At 35.4% G+C, this 19,485-nt stretch overlaps 2 protein-coding genes across 6 annotated transcripts in view; both read right to left on the bottom strand.

The window, feature by feature from the left end:
- Window positions 1–6,993, bottom strand: part of usp53b (ubiquitin specific peptidase 53b) — a 30,224-nt gene extending 23,231 nt beyond the window's left edge. The window contains exons 1-5 of one of the 4 annotated variants that reach the window (XM_016495327.1): window positions 6,688–6,993; window positions 5,873–6,030; window positions 2,905–3,601; window positions 2,404–2,496; window positions 1,321–1,455 (exon numbers count right to left, since the gene is read on the bottom strand). In XM_016495327.1, the coding sequence (XP_016350813.1) occupies window positions 1,321–1,455; window positions 2,404–2,496; window positions 2,905–3,081 (405 nt within the window). In that variant the 5' untranslated portion in view covers window positions 3,082–3,601; window positions 5,873–6,030; window positions 6,688–6,993. The remainder of the gene's footprint in view (window positions 1–1,320; window positions 1,456–2,403; window positions 2,497–2,904; window positions 3,602–5,872; window positions 6,031–6,687) is intronic. The other 3 variants (XM_016495336.1, XM_016495311.1, XM_016495319.1) reach the window with 3 other exon arrangements.
- Window positions 6,994–7,812: 819 nt separating this feature from the next.
- Window positions 7,813–18,020, bottom strand: myoz2b (myozenin 2b). Of its 2 annotated transcripts, XM_016495289.1 has the most exons (6): window positions 17,884–18,020; window positions 16,651–16,763; window positions 15,490–15,656; window positions 13,999–14,104; window positions 13,009–13,192; window positions 7,813–10,157 (listed from the first exon to the last, which is right to left on the bottom strand). In XM_016495289.1, the coding sequence occupies exons 2-6, from the start codon at window positions 16,733–16,735 to the stop codon at window positions 9,932–9,934; spliced, it is 768 nt and encodes a 255-aa protein (XP_016350775.1). In that variant the 5' UTR covers window positions 16,736–16,763; window positions 17,884–18,020; the 3' UTR covers window positions 7,813–9,931. The 2 variants fall into 2 exon arrangements, with proteins under 2 accessions (XP_016350775.1, XP_016350785.1); XM_016495299.1 differs by lacking the exon at window positions 16,651–16,763.
- Between the last annotated feature and the right edge of the window lie 1,465 nt (window positions 18,021–19,485).

Genomic DNA, 19,485 nt, shown 5'->3' with positions numbered 1-19,485 from the left:
TATATGCATTCTAATTAGACCTTTCAACATTTAGCTTTTCAAGATTTTCATCACACAAGTGTCAAGCTAGAAAGGCCTTAAATGGATAGTTCATCAAAAATTTGAATTCTGACAACATTTACTTACCCCCACCATGTTATTCTAAACCTGTATCATTTTTTCTTTTGAGGAAAATTTTGAAAAATGTCTCAGTGATTTTTATTTTCCCACAGTGGACTTCGCTGACTTTCAAAATATCTTATTTTGTGTCCCACAGAAACAAAAAGAATGTCAATACAGGTTTGGAACAATATGATATTGAGTAAATAATGACATCATTTTCATTTTTTTGGTGAACTATGTTTAATTCTGTTGTGCAGCTTTTACTATAAAATGCAAACATTTAGGCAGTGCCCAGACACTGCAGAGTTCATGAAATCTAGCTTAGACCACTGCACAGTGCACACATAACTGTTTGCAGTGTTGGGGAGTAACTAGTTACATGTAACGGCGTTACGTAATTTAATTACAAAATAAATGTAACTGTAATCAGTTACAGTTACTAAGAACAAATGTGTAATTTAATTACAGTTACTTATGAAAATGTTAACGATTACTATAGCCTAACGCGGACGGAATATGCCACATTTTGGACGAATAAATCAAAAGTAGGTCAGTACACTTGAATCAAAACGCAATATATGGACTATAGTGTCTGTGAATATTAAGCCGCAAAAAGACAAATGAATTCTGCACGTTCTGCTTGTCTCTGTGGAAATCAGGCGCGGACTGGCCGTCAGCAGCCGATTTGGCCCGCTGCTTTTTTTTTATATATATATATATATATATGATTATTATAAGTAATCAAAAAGTAATCAAAAGTAATCAGTTACATTACTTTAATAAAGTAATTAAAAAAGTTACACTACTATTACATTTTAAATAGGGTAACTTGTAATCTGTAACCTATTACATTTTCAAAGTAACCTTCCCAACACTGACTGTTTGTGATGGTCACAAGTGAACATCATTTGGACCCTGATCAAATTAGATCAGCTGACACAGTGATGATGTATAAACCACTTTAACCTTTCCACTTTAACTTCCCAGAGGTGCATACAACTTTAAGCACTGCCATATAACTCCAGTTTTAATAAAAGCTTACTGGCCTTAGAAACCAGACACGGGTATTAGCCTTGAATAAGGTCTAAATTCAGTAGTCGCTTTTGCACCACAGCTAAACAAAAAAGTATAAAGAGATTTTATCTCAAATAAATTGAAATTCTACATTTACATATACAATATGCATATACATGTTCATATACATGAGGTCAAACATACAAAACACTCTGCTGCATCATCCATAAGGCCCAGCTGGAAGCGCTGCTCGTCTTTAAAGGTCTCAGCCAGAGCATGACGCAGGGTATCTGACGGCAGAGCCCGCTCTCGACTCTGCTGGAACTGACAGAAGATGCTCTATGAAAAGAAACAATGCAATAAACCTCACATACAAACTCAGCACTGCAGCAGTATACACAATTCAAAAATGCAACATAGGGTTCCTTGAGAGACGCTGTTGTAAAATATATGATTATGAATGTGTGTGCCATGTTAACTTTGGTTGTGTCTCAGAACCCAGTAAGCCCAGACTCACAGTTTGTTTACTGTCTACAAGAACTAAGATAATATATGTCTAATAAGCATATAATAAGTACTATTACCTTCTATGCTTTTTAGTACTGAATGAAATATATTATTTCTTATATTCATCATTTTGAATAAAAAAAAATCATAGAGCTTGTCACAAAGCAGTATGTAATAGTTTTATCCATAAAGAACATGTGCTATGTTGTCTGAAATTTTTGTTGAAATAAGATCACGTCACCAAGAAATCAAAATGGACAATTATTTTTATTTTTAATTTTTTCAATTCATGTGTCCTTATAATCTGACGTGCATACCGGTACAAGGGCTAGTCAATAATCTAGCAATGTGTCACTCACATGAGCAAATTACATCACTCCGTTATAGGAGCATTAAATAGTTAACAAAGAAATAATTTTGAACAAAATTAACTAAATTCATTCTAATGCTCATTATATTAGCGTTCGCTGCGCTAAAGCTAACGATTAACTACGTATACGCTAATTTCAGTACCGACTTGGTACCGAAATACCGGGTCTTTTGACAACACTAACTCCAATGATCTAATCAGTTCCAGATGGACCAAATCTAGTTTGAGAAGTCGTTTCACTTGGATATACATCACATTAGGGAAGAAAAAGACTATCACATTTTCTATTGCATGCAAACTTACTTTAAATTTGCCATTCACAATTTGAAATCATTTTCATATCATAAGAACGGAAATTCAAACAATAAAGCTTAGGAGGTTTTGAGACATTTGAGCCTTCATGTATGTACCTTTAAAGCACAGAAAATACAGGCATCACCCAAGCAGAAATGGCCAGAGAGCTGTCGTAGGCTCCTCCTGAAGATGTCAAGCTGCCAAATAACCTGTAAGAAACAGGTCTTTAGTTTGCATAAAATCAGCCTGCCATAGTGTACCATGTTGAATCATTTTGCACTCTTATTGAAAAACTATATATAAACTTTTACAAATAAAGGCTCCAAAAGGCGTTTTTCACAGTGATTCCATAGAATAACTTTTCAGTGAACAGTTCTTAAAAGAATCATTTGTCTTAGTGTGAAGCACATTTAAAAAATCTAAAGAACCTTTACTATATGTGCAGTAGGTTTCAAGGATGCTAAAAGTTCTTCATGGAAGTTCCCACCATTTCTTATAACATCTGTGAGTATTTGCAACTTTGACTTGCATTAGCATTACACAGAATATTCCACATTCACTATTTGTGAAAACCCACACCTGCACATGTGTTCAGTATTTACCAGAACATCACTCACCTGCACAGCACTGTTGAGGAAGCAGCTGTTCTGGCCTGGCTCATTAAGAAGACCTTTGGTCAAAGCGAGAGAGATCATACTGCCTGGCTGGTAGGACTTGCCCAGCCCTGTCCCACTCCAGGCACCTGTACCAGCCATGTTGCCTCCGGGCTTTTTAAATAGTTTGACCCATGCCATGAGGTTGGACCCTGGCCCTCTCCAGCAAACAACCAGAGTCAATTACTGAAGCAACTTGAGGTTGATACATCTGTTTTAGGCAACATTAGTTCTCAGCAGTCCCTGTACCTGACAGAGAAGACCAACTTCACAGTGCCCTACAAAAAGAGCCAAATACACTGCACTGGATTTTTTTTTCGATGTGCAGGATTTGACAGCACACCATTTGCATATAAGGAAACATTCAAAACAGTAGCTCTTTATTAAGTGTGAACATGTGACTTTTAGCCACAAGTTGCGGCACGTTGCTTCATCAGTCCAGCAGTTACTATGACAATGATCACACTCTCTCTCCTCGGTATGTGTGGATTCATCTGCATCCAGGCACACTGACAATAAGAGGATGGATGCAGATAGAAGAACAAATCCATTACTCTCCTCAGCATTTCCAGCAAAGTCAATGGAGGTCACCGAAGGGGGTCATTCATAAAGGCTCCTCAGGACAGGCACTGAAGTAGAACACTGGCTAACAAAGGAAGACCTACAGAGAGGGAGAGACACACAGAGAAGGGTTGGGGGTGCAGTAGGTGAGCAATATGAAGAGACAAAATCAATGTCGTTAAATAGAAAGCTACATCTGGGTATTACAGCCATTTTGTACACAGAAGTATTACATAAACTCTGATGCTATTTGCAATTAGGAGCTACATATTTTTCTGTACACAAGGTTTACAGATAATCTTCATGACAGGGTGGTTTGTTCTTTTAAAACTCTTTGCCACAACACAGTTACCTGAATTCTTAATTGGGCATAAAATGTATATACAATTTGGGCATTCGGTTGTGAATTCAAAAGAATTGTAAAATCTGTTTATAACCCATTGACAGGTCCTCAGTCCTCATACATTATGTGTAGATGTATTTGTATTGCTTTGATCATTCTCTAAAGATCCCACCTTCTCGAACGCCACAGTTGGTTGATTAAGTACAATGCCTGCACTATTGGTCATTACCTTTAGTGAGTATGAAAACAATAGGTAAACAAACACAGACATTTTAGGTAATTTAGAAAGCCCAGCCAGGACACATCAGGAAAATGGATATACTGTATGGTCACTCTGTCTATAGATCAATAGTTCATAAAATAGATGCTGACTGCCTGGACTTTTTACTGGTTGAGCTCAGAAAGAAAATCAAGGCAAGACCAAACATTTCATTAGACGTTATCTGGTATTCACCTCAGTGTTGAGAGGCACAATGACAACGGCGAGATAAAATATCAAAACAGCTGCTCTAATGGTCTTTGGTCAGCAATGTTTAAGACAGTACTATCTAAAAAACATGACAGCAAAAAAAAAAAAAAAACTGAAATATAGCTGAAAAATGTAAGCTGCTACTTTAAAGAAGTACATGAAACGAACTTAGTGACTGTTTATAGACTGTTTATAATTGAGCTCTTTTTTGTGTTTTTGTGTGGTTGACTTTTATCCATTGCCCAAAGAAACTGTAATAGCTTATTTGATAAACCATAACACATTATCTTTTTTACCATTTTTACTGCATCCATGGATCAAAAATGAAAATGTTTCTGAAAACTGCCCAAGTGTAGAGTGGCTTATTCCTTATTTAACATTCTTCTTTTATTATGCCAAAAAGAACTGACTGGACAAAGCAACCGCTCCAGTTAATGAGTTTTCTTTATGTAAAAATCACTTGTAAAAAGGCATATCTATCATTCTACTGAGTTTAAATGATAGTATTACATTTTATGTATAGATTAACTAAAACAAATCTCAACAAATATGTTAAATGAGCAATATATACAAACAGTTGTACAAGCAAGTCACATAGATGCTGCTTAACATATTCAAAGTAGAAGGTACAAATACTTTTGTGGTGTATTTGCAACACAAAATCACTTTTTCAATGACCTATGTTGCAGTTCTGATTTGTGTTTTCTTTCGAGAAACTGATCAAAAACTGTTAAATGGAACATTAACTTTTGAGGACACTGAAATGGCAAAAAGAATTAAAGATCAAATTAAATCAGCTACACTGAACTTACTGTACTGACATAATCTCTTATGATTTTGAATTATAATTCAAAAGAGAATATCTATATATAATATGAATAATCTATATATATATATATATATATATATATAATATGAATAATCGCTCTCTTTTATCTCCAAACTTAAAATCCAGTTACTTTACTGATGTACTGTAATGTACTGTAATGTACTGATGTTACTTAATAAATAAATATTTATGTTTTCTAATAGTTTATATTCTAATTATTTTATTTTAATATTTTATTACTCATGTATCTATTTTAAAATGTCAAGCCACAAGCATTTTGTTTGTCATAAAATTTCTGATAACATTAACATGGCAACAATGAAATGTGTGAAGAAAATGAGATATAATACTTTGTTTCTATGCAACTGGATTACAAAAAAACTAGCAACTATTTCTAATCTTGTGTTTTTAGTAATCATCTCTCATTTGCAGTACCACATTTTTAGATATAGGAATGCACTGCTTGTACTTTGACACCGCTGAAACTCATTAAATATGAATGATAGATGCTTGACATTTCAGTCTTGATACAAATCACTGAGTCTATTCAAAATGAAAAATTATAGTAATAACGTGTCTGTACACATGGTATTTATGTTGGTATTTGTTATTATTACAGTGTAGTATTGCAGCTAGCTTTTTGAGAAGTTTAGCTGTGTCATGATGTCTGAGACTAATGATTCTGTAAGGATATCTGACTGGTGTTCAATGCTAAGGGGCAAACCTCTACCCGGAGCCTCTGTGGCCAGGGTCAGGATGAATGTAGAACTTGTTGCTGCAGTGTCGCAGTATATTACTGTAAATGCTGGACCATTGCCATGGCTACCGCATGACGATGATGGGCTGTAGGCAGCTGCAGCACTGATGCTGAATTCCTGCCTCTTCATACTAAAAATGCAGAATTTCTAACAGTATGAAATTAAATTTACAACAAAACATTGAAGGAGTTTCTGAAGAATTTGCGTGGTTCTCACAAGCACTTGAATATTTACACTAGAGAATATGATGCTCTGGAGTTTACCAGTGTAAATACTACAGCAAGTAGCTATACATTATTAAATTGCTATGCAGCCTTTCATCATGGAAAACAGTGCTTACTAGAACAATAAATATTTGTGGTATTGTTCTTTTTATGCCATTTTAAAACGAATAGTTAAAATACAGAGACAGAACTATCATAAAATATTAACACAAAGATTTGGGTGTCTAGCTATATGAGCTCATTTGTCATTAAAAGAGCAGTAAGACTGCTGAATGTCGCTTACTTTGCGTATAGCCTTTGAAAAACTGTGTTTTAAGTAGTTATGAAACATAATCCAATATTATGTTGTCTTGTAACAGTATCTGCATAACATGACATGATAAACAAAAGCAAAAATGCGCTCAGCATGCCGTTACACCTGTTTCTGCGCATGCGCATCAGGTGACCTGCTCTATGCCGCATTTTGGGGCATTAGAGCGCGCCTATCATGCCCAAAAATGCTATCCATGTAGGCAGCTAGCTAGGTTTTGAGACATAGTCATTAGTAAACAAGAACAGCTTACCTACACGTGTCCAGTATATTGGTACTCAAATCCTTCGTTTAGAAGCGTGTTTATCCACGTCTGTACATAAGGAGCTGAGTTCATTATGCACGTCCAGCTCAAGTTACTTGCTGTCGGAATCCTTCATTGCTCAGCGTGACATAAAGCGCAGTAAATCCATATGGTCAAAGATCCTCTTACAGGCCTAAACATAATAACACCGCAGCGCTGTGTCCATGTTCATGCATTCCAGCTCCTCCACACTCATCGGCATGAGGGTTTATCCGAGATTATTCTGATGGATGTGGAGTTAGACGCGCTGACTCCGCCCCTCATATACCGCTACTGTAGCGGCGCAACACTATTTACTGTCATTCCGCAGGAATAACCCGCGTGTGCGGAGGGCGTGGATTCTCACGAGACCCAGCAAAACAACCGATGTGACATTTACATTGTTGTACAGTGCTGGCCATTGCACTGCTTGACGTGTCACAGATTAAGAAAAAAATCATGTTTTAGCATGATTATGTCATAACATTGTTATTATATTACAATTACTGAAATTTGGTATACGACAGATGAGATTCGATAGGCTACTTCAACAGTATGACCTTTGGGATATGAACAAAAACTTATGCAACAATAAACCAATTCTACACGAAACTGGGCCAAAATAGCAATGCTCAAAACCATGTGACTCAAAGGTGATGAATATCAACAAACAAACAAATATGTTGTTTTGTTTGAGCAAACTGCTCAAATATATTTTTTATTGATATATATATACACATATGTTTTACATTTGTGACCCTGGACCACAAAACCAGTCATAAGGGTCTTTTTTTATTTTTATTTATACATCATCTGAAAGCTGAAATAAACTTTCCATTGATGTATGGTTTGCTAGGATAGGGCAATTATTTGGCCGAGAGGGTGCAAAAAAATCTAAATATTGAGAAAATCGCCTTTAAAGTTGTCCAAATTAAGTTCTTAGCATTGCATATTACTAATCAAAAATTAGGTTTTGATATATTTATGGTAGGAAATTTACAAAATATCTTAATAGAACACAATCTTTACTTAATGTAATGATTTTTGGCATAAAAGAAAAATCGATAATTTTGACCCATACAATGTATTGCTGGCCATTGCTACAAATATACCTGTGCGAGTTAAGACTGGTTTTGTGGTCCAGGGATATATTTTGTTTCGCATCATGATGGCCATGTAAACATTTACAGATCTGAGTGAAAGGCATTAAAATCACATCCTTGAAAATAAATTCCGTATACTTTATGAACATATGCTTTTTTTTCTGAAGGACAGCACAGTATGCTTAATATACTGTCTCACGTTATATGAACCTATATGATGTATATTTCTGACTATAATTAGCATTTGCTGCTCATTGTTGTGTGAATAATAAGGTGGAACCAGGCTGCAGGCACGAACTGCCTAAACAGACCACAAGAACATTTCATCAGCTTTAAAATAGTGTATCAGTCACTGTAATCAGTGTTTGTGCACTAATAGCAAATACCAGAACTGAAGTTTATAGATGGAGCTATTATTTGAAAGGTAATTAGTTTTCACATCAACAAAATAATGCATAAATTAGGTTTTAAACACTTGGGATAGTAAATTAGGGATACCCTTTATGTTAAGCTGACATTGTTATAGTGTAATTATGAAAATAAGCACTGAGTAATATTAATTAACTACTGTATGTATTTACTATAAGGCTAAGGATGGGGTTAGGGTTTGGTTTATGGTTAGTTACATATAAGTGTGCATAATTTACTGTTGTTACTATTGTAAGTACTGGTAATAACCGTGTAATAACATCACCTTTAAAATAAATAAATATTAGTTTTGTTTGTTGTTTATGGTGGGTATATATGTAGGTAGTTAATGCTATTTATTATTTAATGGCCTTTAAGTATTCTACTGTAAAATAGCTAATGTTGTTCCATGCACATTTTATTGCAGCGCTCGAAGGAAGCATTTGCTGACTGTCTGGAAGTCTTTGTGTTTACTGTAACTGTAGCACAGAGAGTGTCAAATTCAAGGCTACTTATGACTCCTGTAAATATAGACCGTGTCAGAGGATATGTCTGTGTGCTATGCCTCAGGGTAACTGAGACAGATTCTTCCAGAGACTGTTCTGGATGATGATGATATACTATGCAGATATATGTGGTGAAAACACCATTCAGAACATTATTAGCATTATTGGCCATATATCAAAATGATATAAATGTAATAAATCACCAATTACAGAAATTTGAAATAAATATGCATTTTATGTGGACAATTTGTGTACACTATATTTTGAAGCTACAAGCAAAAGTTCTAACACTGTGAATATAATGATAAACATCAGCCAAAACACAGAAATACATTTCACAAAGCAAATTTTCAGAAATATATATTAAAAGTATTTTTTTTTACAGTACAAACAAGATTTCAGGCATTCAGCACATTATATTTACATGGCTGTTTTTTTTTTTTTTTTACATGGCCATTGATCTATCCCTGATCAATTTGTGATTTCAGATTTAAAATGCTTGATTTTACTGTTATACTACAAAGCTTTGTGAGATTTCATAGAATCTAGAGTGCAAAATATTTCACCACAAAAAAAGTAGGCTAAAATGTATTTGATGCTGTACTAAATATATTACATAAATGTGAATGCAGTCTTAGAAAACTGGTAATGTTTCACAGTATAATCATGCATAATGTTAGTGAAAATCACTGTAACATCCTGGATGTATCAATAAATGTACTTATTGTATAATGTATATTCTTATACTTTTATATGCGTATTGTTTTGCAAATTGTACAAAAGGCAAAAGTGCATTGAGCCTTCATCAATAAATAAAAATAAATGTTTTGTGTTTTGATGGTAGTCCACACTGTATTTTTCAGAGTTTGTGGTTACCTAGAATTGTAATGATAGGTGATATAACTAAAGACATTATAACACATGTAGTATAATGTGCTATGTGGATTTCAACCCAAAAGAAATGTTTAATTCTGATGACGATTATAAATGCTGCCTCGCGTGTTTTGTTAAATAATCTTCAGTTCTGAGGCATCCCTTTCAAAAATGATATGTGGAAATAGCTGTCCCAAGAACAGCAGTTCAAAATTCACTTCAAAGAATACAAAGAATACTAACACACAAACTAGACATCTACACACACCCTATACCTCAATCAGGCTCATTGGGATTGGGTAACAAGAAGGGCTTGAATCTGTGTTACAGATCGTCAGACTCAGGGATCTCAAAAGGCTCCAGAGAGACAGTGGGTAAAATGAGAGGCATGCCATCGGAGATCCACCCCTGGGCAGTCCTGTTGAAAGTGGGTCGCTTGGCTGTAGGATCCTGGAGCTCGGGGTACCGAGGAGCATTCAAATCCACCTCTGGAAGCTTAAAGGTGATCCCTCGTGGGGCTTTTTCGAAACCCCCAAATGGTGTAGCCACCCTAAGAAACAGAGATTTAATTACTGACACATCTGTATTGGTTTCTGTTCTGCTGCTGGAACGTTGGACAGTTTCTTTAAGTTTCCTGCATTTATATTTATACATACTGTATATATATATATATATATATATATATATATATATATACTGTATATATTATCAGTATGTCATAAAATATTATGATGTTAACTCTCATTAAAATTATTTAAAATAAACCAACATAACCTTTAAAACACTGTATTTGTATTTTCAAGATTTCTTTTTCTATCTTGTTGTTATTATTTTGTTGCTTTGGTTTTTTTTTGTGATGAAATACAGCATAAAGTAAAATCATTTTAAATCGACCCCATTTTAAATCAATGCCAATTTAAGGGATCAAAGTTCCTAATGAATTAAAACATTTTTCACATATGAATAATTAGTTATATGGATATTGAGATTGCACCTCCTGTTTATCTCCTCATGATGGTGCTGTGTTGTGCAGATACATTATTGCAGGACTGAATATATCCACTTTGTGCAATAGATCAACAGTGCACTATATGCAGGGGCGTGTCTACGTGGTGGCCAGGGGTGGCATCGGCCCCAGGTGCCCCCCCTTACTAGATGTCTTGCGATAGGCTTGTTTTTAGTACATTTCTTATTGCATCTGGCAGTGAAGGATCCTGGCATGGCAGCTGCCTAGGGCCGCTTTCTTCTCCTCTTTATACTTAATTTTAAGCGGTTTCTATAGCGTGATATATGACAAATATCGAGAGCGCATAATGTTACGTGATCCATGTAATTCGTATGCGTATGAATGGAAGTCAATGGAACGAAAAGTGCAGTGTGACCGCCCCTTAATGCGCGAGGACGAATCTCTCCACTCGCAAGCGGATTTCCTTCGCTCACACACAACTGGAGTGCTTTTAAATATACATTGTTCTTTTATGAATTGTCTCTGCTCTCGCTCAGATATTGCGTGTACACTAGTGGTGCGCGGATGAGCTAAAACGTCATCCGAATCCGCAGCTTCAAATAAATTATCCACCCGCCCGCACCCGATCGTCACATTCAGGGTTCGTACGGTCATGAAAAACCTGGAAAGGTCATGAAATTTTAAAACAGCAATTTCCAGGCATGGAAAAGTTTTGGGAAAATAACTAAAACCAGGAGGATTTGGAAAAGTCATGGAAATCTATTTCACAATTCTCTGTATAGAATTATATTTAATCAGGTCCTGAATTTGGATGCAGTATTGCGCATATCGCATTACTCATCCCTGCAGCTTTCGACTTTAAAATGAGGGAAATTGCTGCAAAACATTTATTCAATATAGCGTGTAGGTTAGATGCGTAAATAAATCCACACAAACCATCAGATCAATCAGTCATTTGAAAACAGCGTGAGTGATTCAGCACTGCGTCCTCTCTCTCTCTGACCTTCTCTGCACATCGGCGCATCTAGAGCTGCTGCACGCTGCGATACAAGACTTTAGCTCGTGTTTCGGTACAGTTGACAGATTTGTCACTTGCCTAATCGGTCATTATTGCATCGTCACAAAAATTTATTATTTTCACGTCTTTTTAAGCCATTCAATACTCGCGCGCGCTGCGGTCAAATTGAGTTTGTTGCGCTTAAGTGCTTAAAGCTTGTTGCGCTTAATACACACAACACAAATACACACAAAATGACGTCAAAATTGTCGCGAGTCTTAAGTTAATGTAAACAGTTGCGAAAGAAAACGCATGTGTATCAGTATTGGATCCGTGAAATAGGTCTTGTGACAGCAGCAGCCTAATAAATAAAGCTGTGCCGTCTGTCATTAATGTTAATCAAACAACAAAAGACAGAGAAAATCCGTGTGCTTTTAAATATTGTTCTTTTATGAATTGGCTCTGCTCTCGCTCAGATATTGCGTGTACACGCTCAAACGCTGTCTTCGCATCACTGAAGACCAGAAGAGCTTTTTTTCTAATTCAGGTGAGGAGTAGCCTTATCTCACTAAATGGAAGCAAGCTGATTATAGTCAGCCATCTCTAGTTATTTATTTTATTAATAGCCTACTTATTTTAGTTAAGTGCTTAAATTGTAAATATGCATTTATTCAATTATTTTATTTAGTGCATTTGTATTTTGTTGTTTTTATATAGGCTACAATAAAAGCGTATCAACCAGACCCAGCTGCAGAAATAAATCACTGAGGGTGCTTCTGAAATTAGTGAGGGTGCTCTAGTCTTAATGCACATTTTCACATATTTTGCCCCGTCTGTTGCTATGGTTATCACTATGTCAATCACTGCTACTTCGAGAGTGAATCACGCATAAATATGCAGACGTCATTCCCGAAACTTTGCAACGTGTGTGTGGCCGAAAAACAAAGTTCTACATGAATGGATTATAGACTAGAAACTAAAGCTTGCAAAGAGTGCTCATAACCAGTGTTGGGGAAAGTTACATTTAAAAGTAGTTTGCATCATATTCTGAGTTGCATTATTTTTATTCATTTTGAGGAATACTGAATCTGTTTTTTTTTTGTGAGTGAGATTAATTAATTCATATTTATTTTAGAACTACAGTAACATCTTCTGATTTCTCTCAGCAGGGGGACAGGAGAGCTGTCAATCAATAAATTGGAAAAAAAAAGTAACTTGCGTTACTTATTTGAAAAGTAACTCAGATATTCTCTTGTAAATTAAAATGTAATGCGTTACTTTAGTAGTTACTTGAAAAAAGTAATCTGATTACGTAACTCACGTTACGTGTAATGCGTTACCCCCAACACTGCTCATAACCACTAAAAAGCTGTCACTATTTGTTTAGTGAGTGTATACACGATGTATTATAAAAGCGTTAAGAAAAAAATGCAATACCTATTAAAGCTTTTGTAGTCAGGCAGCTCTGTTTTAGGCTCAGGCACTGGCATGTGAACTTTAAGTGTGTCGGCCAGCGTGGGGTCATTGATGATGGCCTCTTCCCAGGGGGAGTGGTAGGATTTTGGCATAGCTGTGGCATTGAACCTCTCTGGAGGAATGTTTGTCAGTGGACCTCCATATCCTGCGAAAACAACAGTTTGCTGCATATGTTACATGTTATAGTTTGATGATCTGGAGTTCTTGATATACTGTAGCCTCTGTAAAGAATATCATATGTAGAACACACCATATAAATTGACAGGCACTGACCTAAATTAAGATGAAAGGAATAGAACTAAACCAAATCAGGCATATTAAAACTGAACTGTAACAAAATGAACTGCACCACAATAGAACCTAATTAAAAATCTAGTTTTGTCTTGGATTTAGTAGTGCAATATGGTCTTAAGGTTTTTTTACAAAGCAAAAGCAACATGCATTTATTAAACATTCACAGAGTGAAACCGACACACATACAGTACACTTTTTAACCCATTTAAAGTCACTCAGAGTGATTCACTTAGCTAGAAATAGAAGGTGAGTTGGGGGTGGCATGTGCGGTCACTATCATATTCTCTCTTTAATCTCTCTGATTCCATTGCACTTACTCTTTCACAGATGATACAAGGCTTTGTAGGCATCTTACAAGCTAGTCAGGGTGAATAACAAGAGTAAAGCATGAGTAGTGCAATCCTCCTGACTCATCTGCCATTATGACATCCATTAATAATTCATCTAAACCACGTTATTTAAACTGTTAAAATGAAACGGTTTTGAAAAAAAAAATTGTTCTAAAACACAATTCTTTTTTTTTTTTTTTTATGTTTAATCCAATGTGTTACTTCATGTTTATTTGTAATTATTTGTGAAATTTAATAGTAATTTCTTAGTGAAAATAGTTTCAAAGCCATTTTTTGTGCATTACAAACATTGTTGATTTTGACATACCTGGTGCAATGTCCTGAGGGTTTGCTGGATGTCTGGGATCTGGTGTGTTTGGGGGCGTTTTTGATGCAAGTTGTTGAGAGTTTTCTGCATTGGCTTGATTTTCATTCTAAAATGAAATGTCAGTTTCAACTTGGACATATAGTAGCCTAGCGCATTGTGCATGTGTAGCAAGACATAAAAAAAAAAACTTTACAAACAATTTTATAAATAATTTCAGATTGTGGACCAAGTGGCCTGAAAGTGACTTTGTTCCACTGTTAAAATGGTGCTGTGAAAGCACAATATGTTATTGACAGCAGCTTCTCCAAAGAGGCAGAGGGGAGTTGGGTAAATTGAGCGATGTTTGACACAGATTAATCTCTGTGCACATAATGCTTGATTCTCCCAAAGTGCACTTTTGTGTTGAAAGTAGTCTGTTCTATCACTCCATGTTAAAAATATTAAACAAAAAGGTCAATGGAGGATTTTCAAACTTCATGTCAACACCACTATTTCCAGACAAAATGGTTAGAGATGTCAGAGCCTGGACTTCAACAAAATCATTATATCAAGAGCACTTTCACTACCATTGTGCCACAGCTCTGCCATTCTTTTCTTTCACAAGTTATGATTGAAAAATAATTTACGCTTTATTACAACTATTTACTTTAAAACAATTCACTTCCCAATATCCTTGATCTTGGACTGTTGTTTTAGTAGTAGCAGATTACTAAATCTGTTCTAATTAAGAGATACAGTGGTTTCTTGTACATTCATTTCATTATGTATACATTTACAGTTATATATAGTTACAGTGTACATTATGTTCCTGTGGCTCAGTGGTAGAGCATTGTGTTAGCAGAGCAAAAGGCTGTGGGTTTGATTCCCAGGGAACACACATACTGGTAAAAAATGTATAGTCTGAATGCACTGTAAGTCGCTTTGGATAAAAGCGTCTGCTAAATGCATAAATTATACATTATAAATCCTTTGATTGAAACACATTAACAAGCTATATCACTTATGTAAAAATGCATTTTGGTACACAGTATTGAGAACGAGCACACACACACACACAAACACTTGAACAGTGATAAATGAAGTAGGTTGTCAGGGACGCATTTCAGTGCTGACCCTAAAGAAGGAACATTGGGAAGGACACTGGCACGTGGCATTTGCTATCTTCCATGTGTGGCTGCCACTCATTCAGCTGAGCACATGCTTGCTTTACAAAGTAACCACACATATAGTAGTTCAACAAGCAAATCACAATTATATAACAGAACAGTTTAGTCTTTCTAGGCTCAGTGTCAGTGATTAAGTGACAAGATCAAATTAGATATCTGAGCTCACATCAGAAGTAGGTTCGAAATTATTGGTATTATTAGTGTCACAATATGTACAACATTGATTTGCATCTTTTGATCTGCAATATAATGATTGTTATGCACAATATAAGCAAACAGACTTTTGTTACGCACATAGATTCAAGCCAGTGTAGATGCTACTTACATTAAACATGGCATTGGCTTCATTCTGAATGCTTTCAAACGTGTATTTCTCTGATCTCCGCTGTCGCATCTTAAAAAGACGTGACCCTCGGTTTGACAAGAGAGACAGTTCCTCCAGCATGATGTCTTTTGGAGTGGAAAGTTTCTTTCCCAGGTCCATAGTAAAACCTGCATTAATATCACACAATTTTTTGTTATTACAAAATAATTCAACAGAGCCCCTTTCAAAACCTTGGATAACACTTTATAATAATTTACATGATAATACATGGCTCATGACAATTTATATAGACAATAATTAATGATTCATAAAGACATTACTACAATATATCATGTAATAATGTCTGTTAATGACTTAATAGTGAATGATATGAAAGTGATTATGAAGTGAACTTTTAGATGCTTCATATGATTCATATTTGAATACATATTGTATGTAGGTGTCCTTTATTCAAACAACATATCATGATACAAAGAAACCAAAAATACAAAAGGTTATGGATACCTGTGTTAGATACACATTCTATGAAAGGTCACATGAAAAATCATTCAACCTTAATAGAAACTGGTGAATTCATTATTAAAAGGTTAAATATGCTGGTTATGAAAGTTTTATTAAAGGGCAATTATATAAGGTGCATGTCTTATGCTATTGCTGCAGGAGCTGTTCAGCCATGCTGATGACGTTATTCTGAACATTTCCAAGATAATTCTAAACATAACTTGATATTTAAAATAGAAATCATTCATTTTGTGTGTGATTAATGTTTAATGTTGATGTTTCAATATAACATGTTTAATGTTAATTAAAATTGTAAAAGATATAACAAAAGGACTGTGAAAGGTTCAGGTGATTTTTTTTTTTAAACAGGAGAAGCTCCCTTGTTCTCCATGATCTTTATTCTGTTCTCATTTCAGCTCCAGCACAGCTGTTCTACCCCATCCTCCCAACTTTAGCCTCTGCAGAAATAGCCTGTGACAATGACAGAGTGAAGCCACTGCTATAGGCAGCAGAACATCCACACAAGATTATTTATGGCTAGAATGAGGCTGTGGCCCTGAACCACATTCTAAATGTTGGCGTTTCTCTCTGCGATTGGCAGCTACGTTCAGTGCTGTGCTCTGTAATCAGTCAGTGCTGATCTGAGAGCAGAAGTTATACCGTTGGCACCACCATGGACCTCATGGCAAAGGGCAGCTGCCTGCTTCTTCCTCTCACGCACTGAGAGAGTGCTGAACTGTGACATGTTGGTTTAAAAGAGAATCCCAGTAGTGCTGTAATACATAAAGGACACAGATACTTGTAGTAGAACTATCTAAAGTCAGTTTATAGGATAATGTGATGAAAAGTCCCAAGAGAACCTGTCTGGAAAAAAAGTTTATACAATAACGATATAGCTTTTTAAATTAGATGGATTTGTCTATTATTATAACTACAATATTCTATGTTTTTTATTACATATATTGAAAAAATGTGTTGTCATTGTGAATTTAACTAAAATAAGTGTAACCATCTCTATAAATCTGCAAAGTATTTTTCTCTTCTAAATTAGTACTTCTGTGTAAAAATGTTGAGGATTGCTATAGAGTTTCTGACCCTGACAATTTCAACGGTGAAGTCTTGTATTAGTTACCGAAGAAAATTGTTCAGTTGTGTTAAATGCCATATTTAGGCTTTCTAAACCACCGAAAATACCCTTCTATAACTGTCATTAAAGTGTAAAGGTGAAACTTACCTGACCACAAGCCAACTCTTTATACAGAGCAAGATGTCATATGTCATGAAGTGATATAAATCATGGTTATGCATGAGCTGGTGACGGAACATTGTGTCCACTGGGTTACTGAGACTGATCAAAGCCAAAAGAAACTTTCTTGGCACAGTTTGCAAGGCCTTGCCATTCAATCCTTTACTTGCTGCTCTCATTGAAAAGCTCAAAAAGATCAATCTCGGAATTCTCTCTTTTTTGGTAACATTGCTGGTAATGCTTAAATGGATTTGTGTAGGTAAACTATTCCTCGTGAAAATGTTTTTTAATGGTCGCATAATATTATCAGTATCTATTTACATACTTTATATTGCTGCGATGCTAAATTAACAAAAACAAAAAAAAATCAATTATTTTAAATAATAAACAATCATTTTCATACTTATGTTCATTTGTTAGGGCTCTGTTTTAGTTCATTCCATTATCATGTGCACATTTATCCAATATAAGTCTTCTAAGAGAGTCGTCTAAAATACATCTCTGAGTATCTATGTTTTGTTACCACAGTTTAAGTGTCAGAACTGTCCACAAAACACAACCCACAACTCCCAACACTGTTATAACACATGTCCGTTATCATTGTGTCCACACTGCACACAGTCTCCCAAGGAAGGCCATCTTCTTACCTGTTAGATCTGCGTGTGTCTTGAGTTCTGCCTGTACAAAGGAAGAGGTTACTTTAGGTAGATCGATCCGGCCTGATTTGTCTTTGTCTCGCACTCTGTTCTTGACTTGCACTGGGGTGGGGGTGTGTGCGGGTGTTAGTGGAACGCCAGCTTACATCAATAGGCTAATTTTAGCTGTGTTCAGCACTCAAACCTCTCACAATGGTATAAGTTGGTATGGAGGGGGAGGGAGGTGAACTGTATGCATGAGAATAAAGTCTACAAAGTCTGTGAGTGAGTACTTTTTGTGTATGTGTGTAAAAGGTGATAGATGTTTTAGTCTGTGTAATTGTTAGCTTCAGAGGCTGGGATTTTCTTGATTGTCATTTATGGCTGGCCTTCCAGAAGTATGAAGATCCTGCTCCTGCATTGTTACATAACACATCATCTTATGTAGGACTCAGCACTGAGATAGTTGTCTGCTCCAAGAGAAAATCAAATAGGTCTAGTCTATGCGGTTTTATTGTCTGTAAAAAGATCTGATAGAATCAAAATGTTTAGTAGTAAACATTGGTAAATAGAACAGTAACAGCATTTTTGGTCATCGTGCTTTAATAAAACTCTTTTTATTGTACAGCTTGTACATGTTAGGATAGATAAGAATCCAAATTGTTTGAGATGAGTTCGGATTTCAAAGGTATTGTCAGGCTTTCTAACACAAAATAGTTTAAACAATGTGCATATTTAAATGAATGAAGTTACAGGTGTTCATTCAGATAGAAATTATATTCGGTGCTGTTTCTAGAGTTAGTATTAGAAAAAGGTTATTGATTCACACATTGACTTACACAGGAGAAAAATAGAAAATTCAACATATAAAATGATTTTTTTTTTTTTGGCATTATAAATTATACACCGAACATCAGTTCCACAAGCAGTAATGCAATTTTACTATGAACTATGAAGAAGTCTATCTATGATGAAGATCTGCACTTTGACAATCAAACACCTCCAATATGCCTCAATATCACCCAGAAACATAATTATGAGCATTTAAGTTGAACACACATACTATCAGAGATAAAGACATAATTAAAGATTAAGAACAACACAGTGAAAACATCACACATCTATCCCTTCTGACATGATTGAAAATCATTGATGATTCATTAAAAAATGTAAAAATGTTGTTCTGGAGGCTTGACCTTAACTGCCATATTTTTAATGGGTGAACTAAATCGCATGTAGTTCAGATTAATCATTGTTGCATACTGACTGCATTTGTCACAACTAAAAAGATTAATTGCACAAGGTTATACACATAAAACTAATCTAAACTAACACTCCCCTGGGAAAAAAAAAACAAAAAAACAAACTTGCCTTCCCTTGATTTTTTTGCTCATACATATTGTAAAAGATGTAATGTGTATGTCACACCCTATGGACCTGTTTTGTTGTATTTTCATCCCTCATGTGTTCATTGACCCTGTTTCTGTCTCTCTCTCGTTAGTTAGTTCCTTGCGCCCATATTTACATTTACATTTACATTTAGTCATTTATCAGACGCTTTTACCAAAAGCGACTTACTAATGAGAACAATAAAACTTGCAGAACGCAAGCTTC

This window comes from Sinocyclocheilus anshuiensis, unplaced genomic scaffold (assembly GCF_001515605.1).
Source record: "Sinocyclocheilus anshuiensis isolate Anshui unplaced genomic scaffold, SAMN03320099.WGS_v1.1 scaffold517, whole genome shotgun sequence".
Classification (NCBI taxonomy): Eukaryota; Metazoa; Chordata; class Actinopteri; order Cypriniformes; family Cyprinidae; genus Sinocyclocheilus; species Sinocyclocheilus anshuiensis.
This window is presented reverse-complemented; position numbering and strand designations above follow the sequence as displayed.

What these genes read in the sequence shown, in the direction of transcription:
- myoz2b (XM_016495289.1), bottom strand. Translation starts at nt 16,735, where the DNA reads ATGTCACAGTTCAGCACTCTCTCAGTGCGTGAGAGGAAGAAGCAGGCA. An exon ending in GGTCCATGGTGGTGCCAACG is followed by an intron (nt 15,657 to 16,650) that starts GTATAACTTCTG and finishes ATATTAATGCAG; the next exon opens with GTTTTACTATGGACCTGGGA. An exon ending in AAGCCAATGCCATGTTTAAT is followed by an intron (nt 14,105 to 15,489) that starts GTAAGTAGCATC and finishes ATTTCATTTTAG; the next exon opens with AATGAAAATCAAGCCAATGC.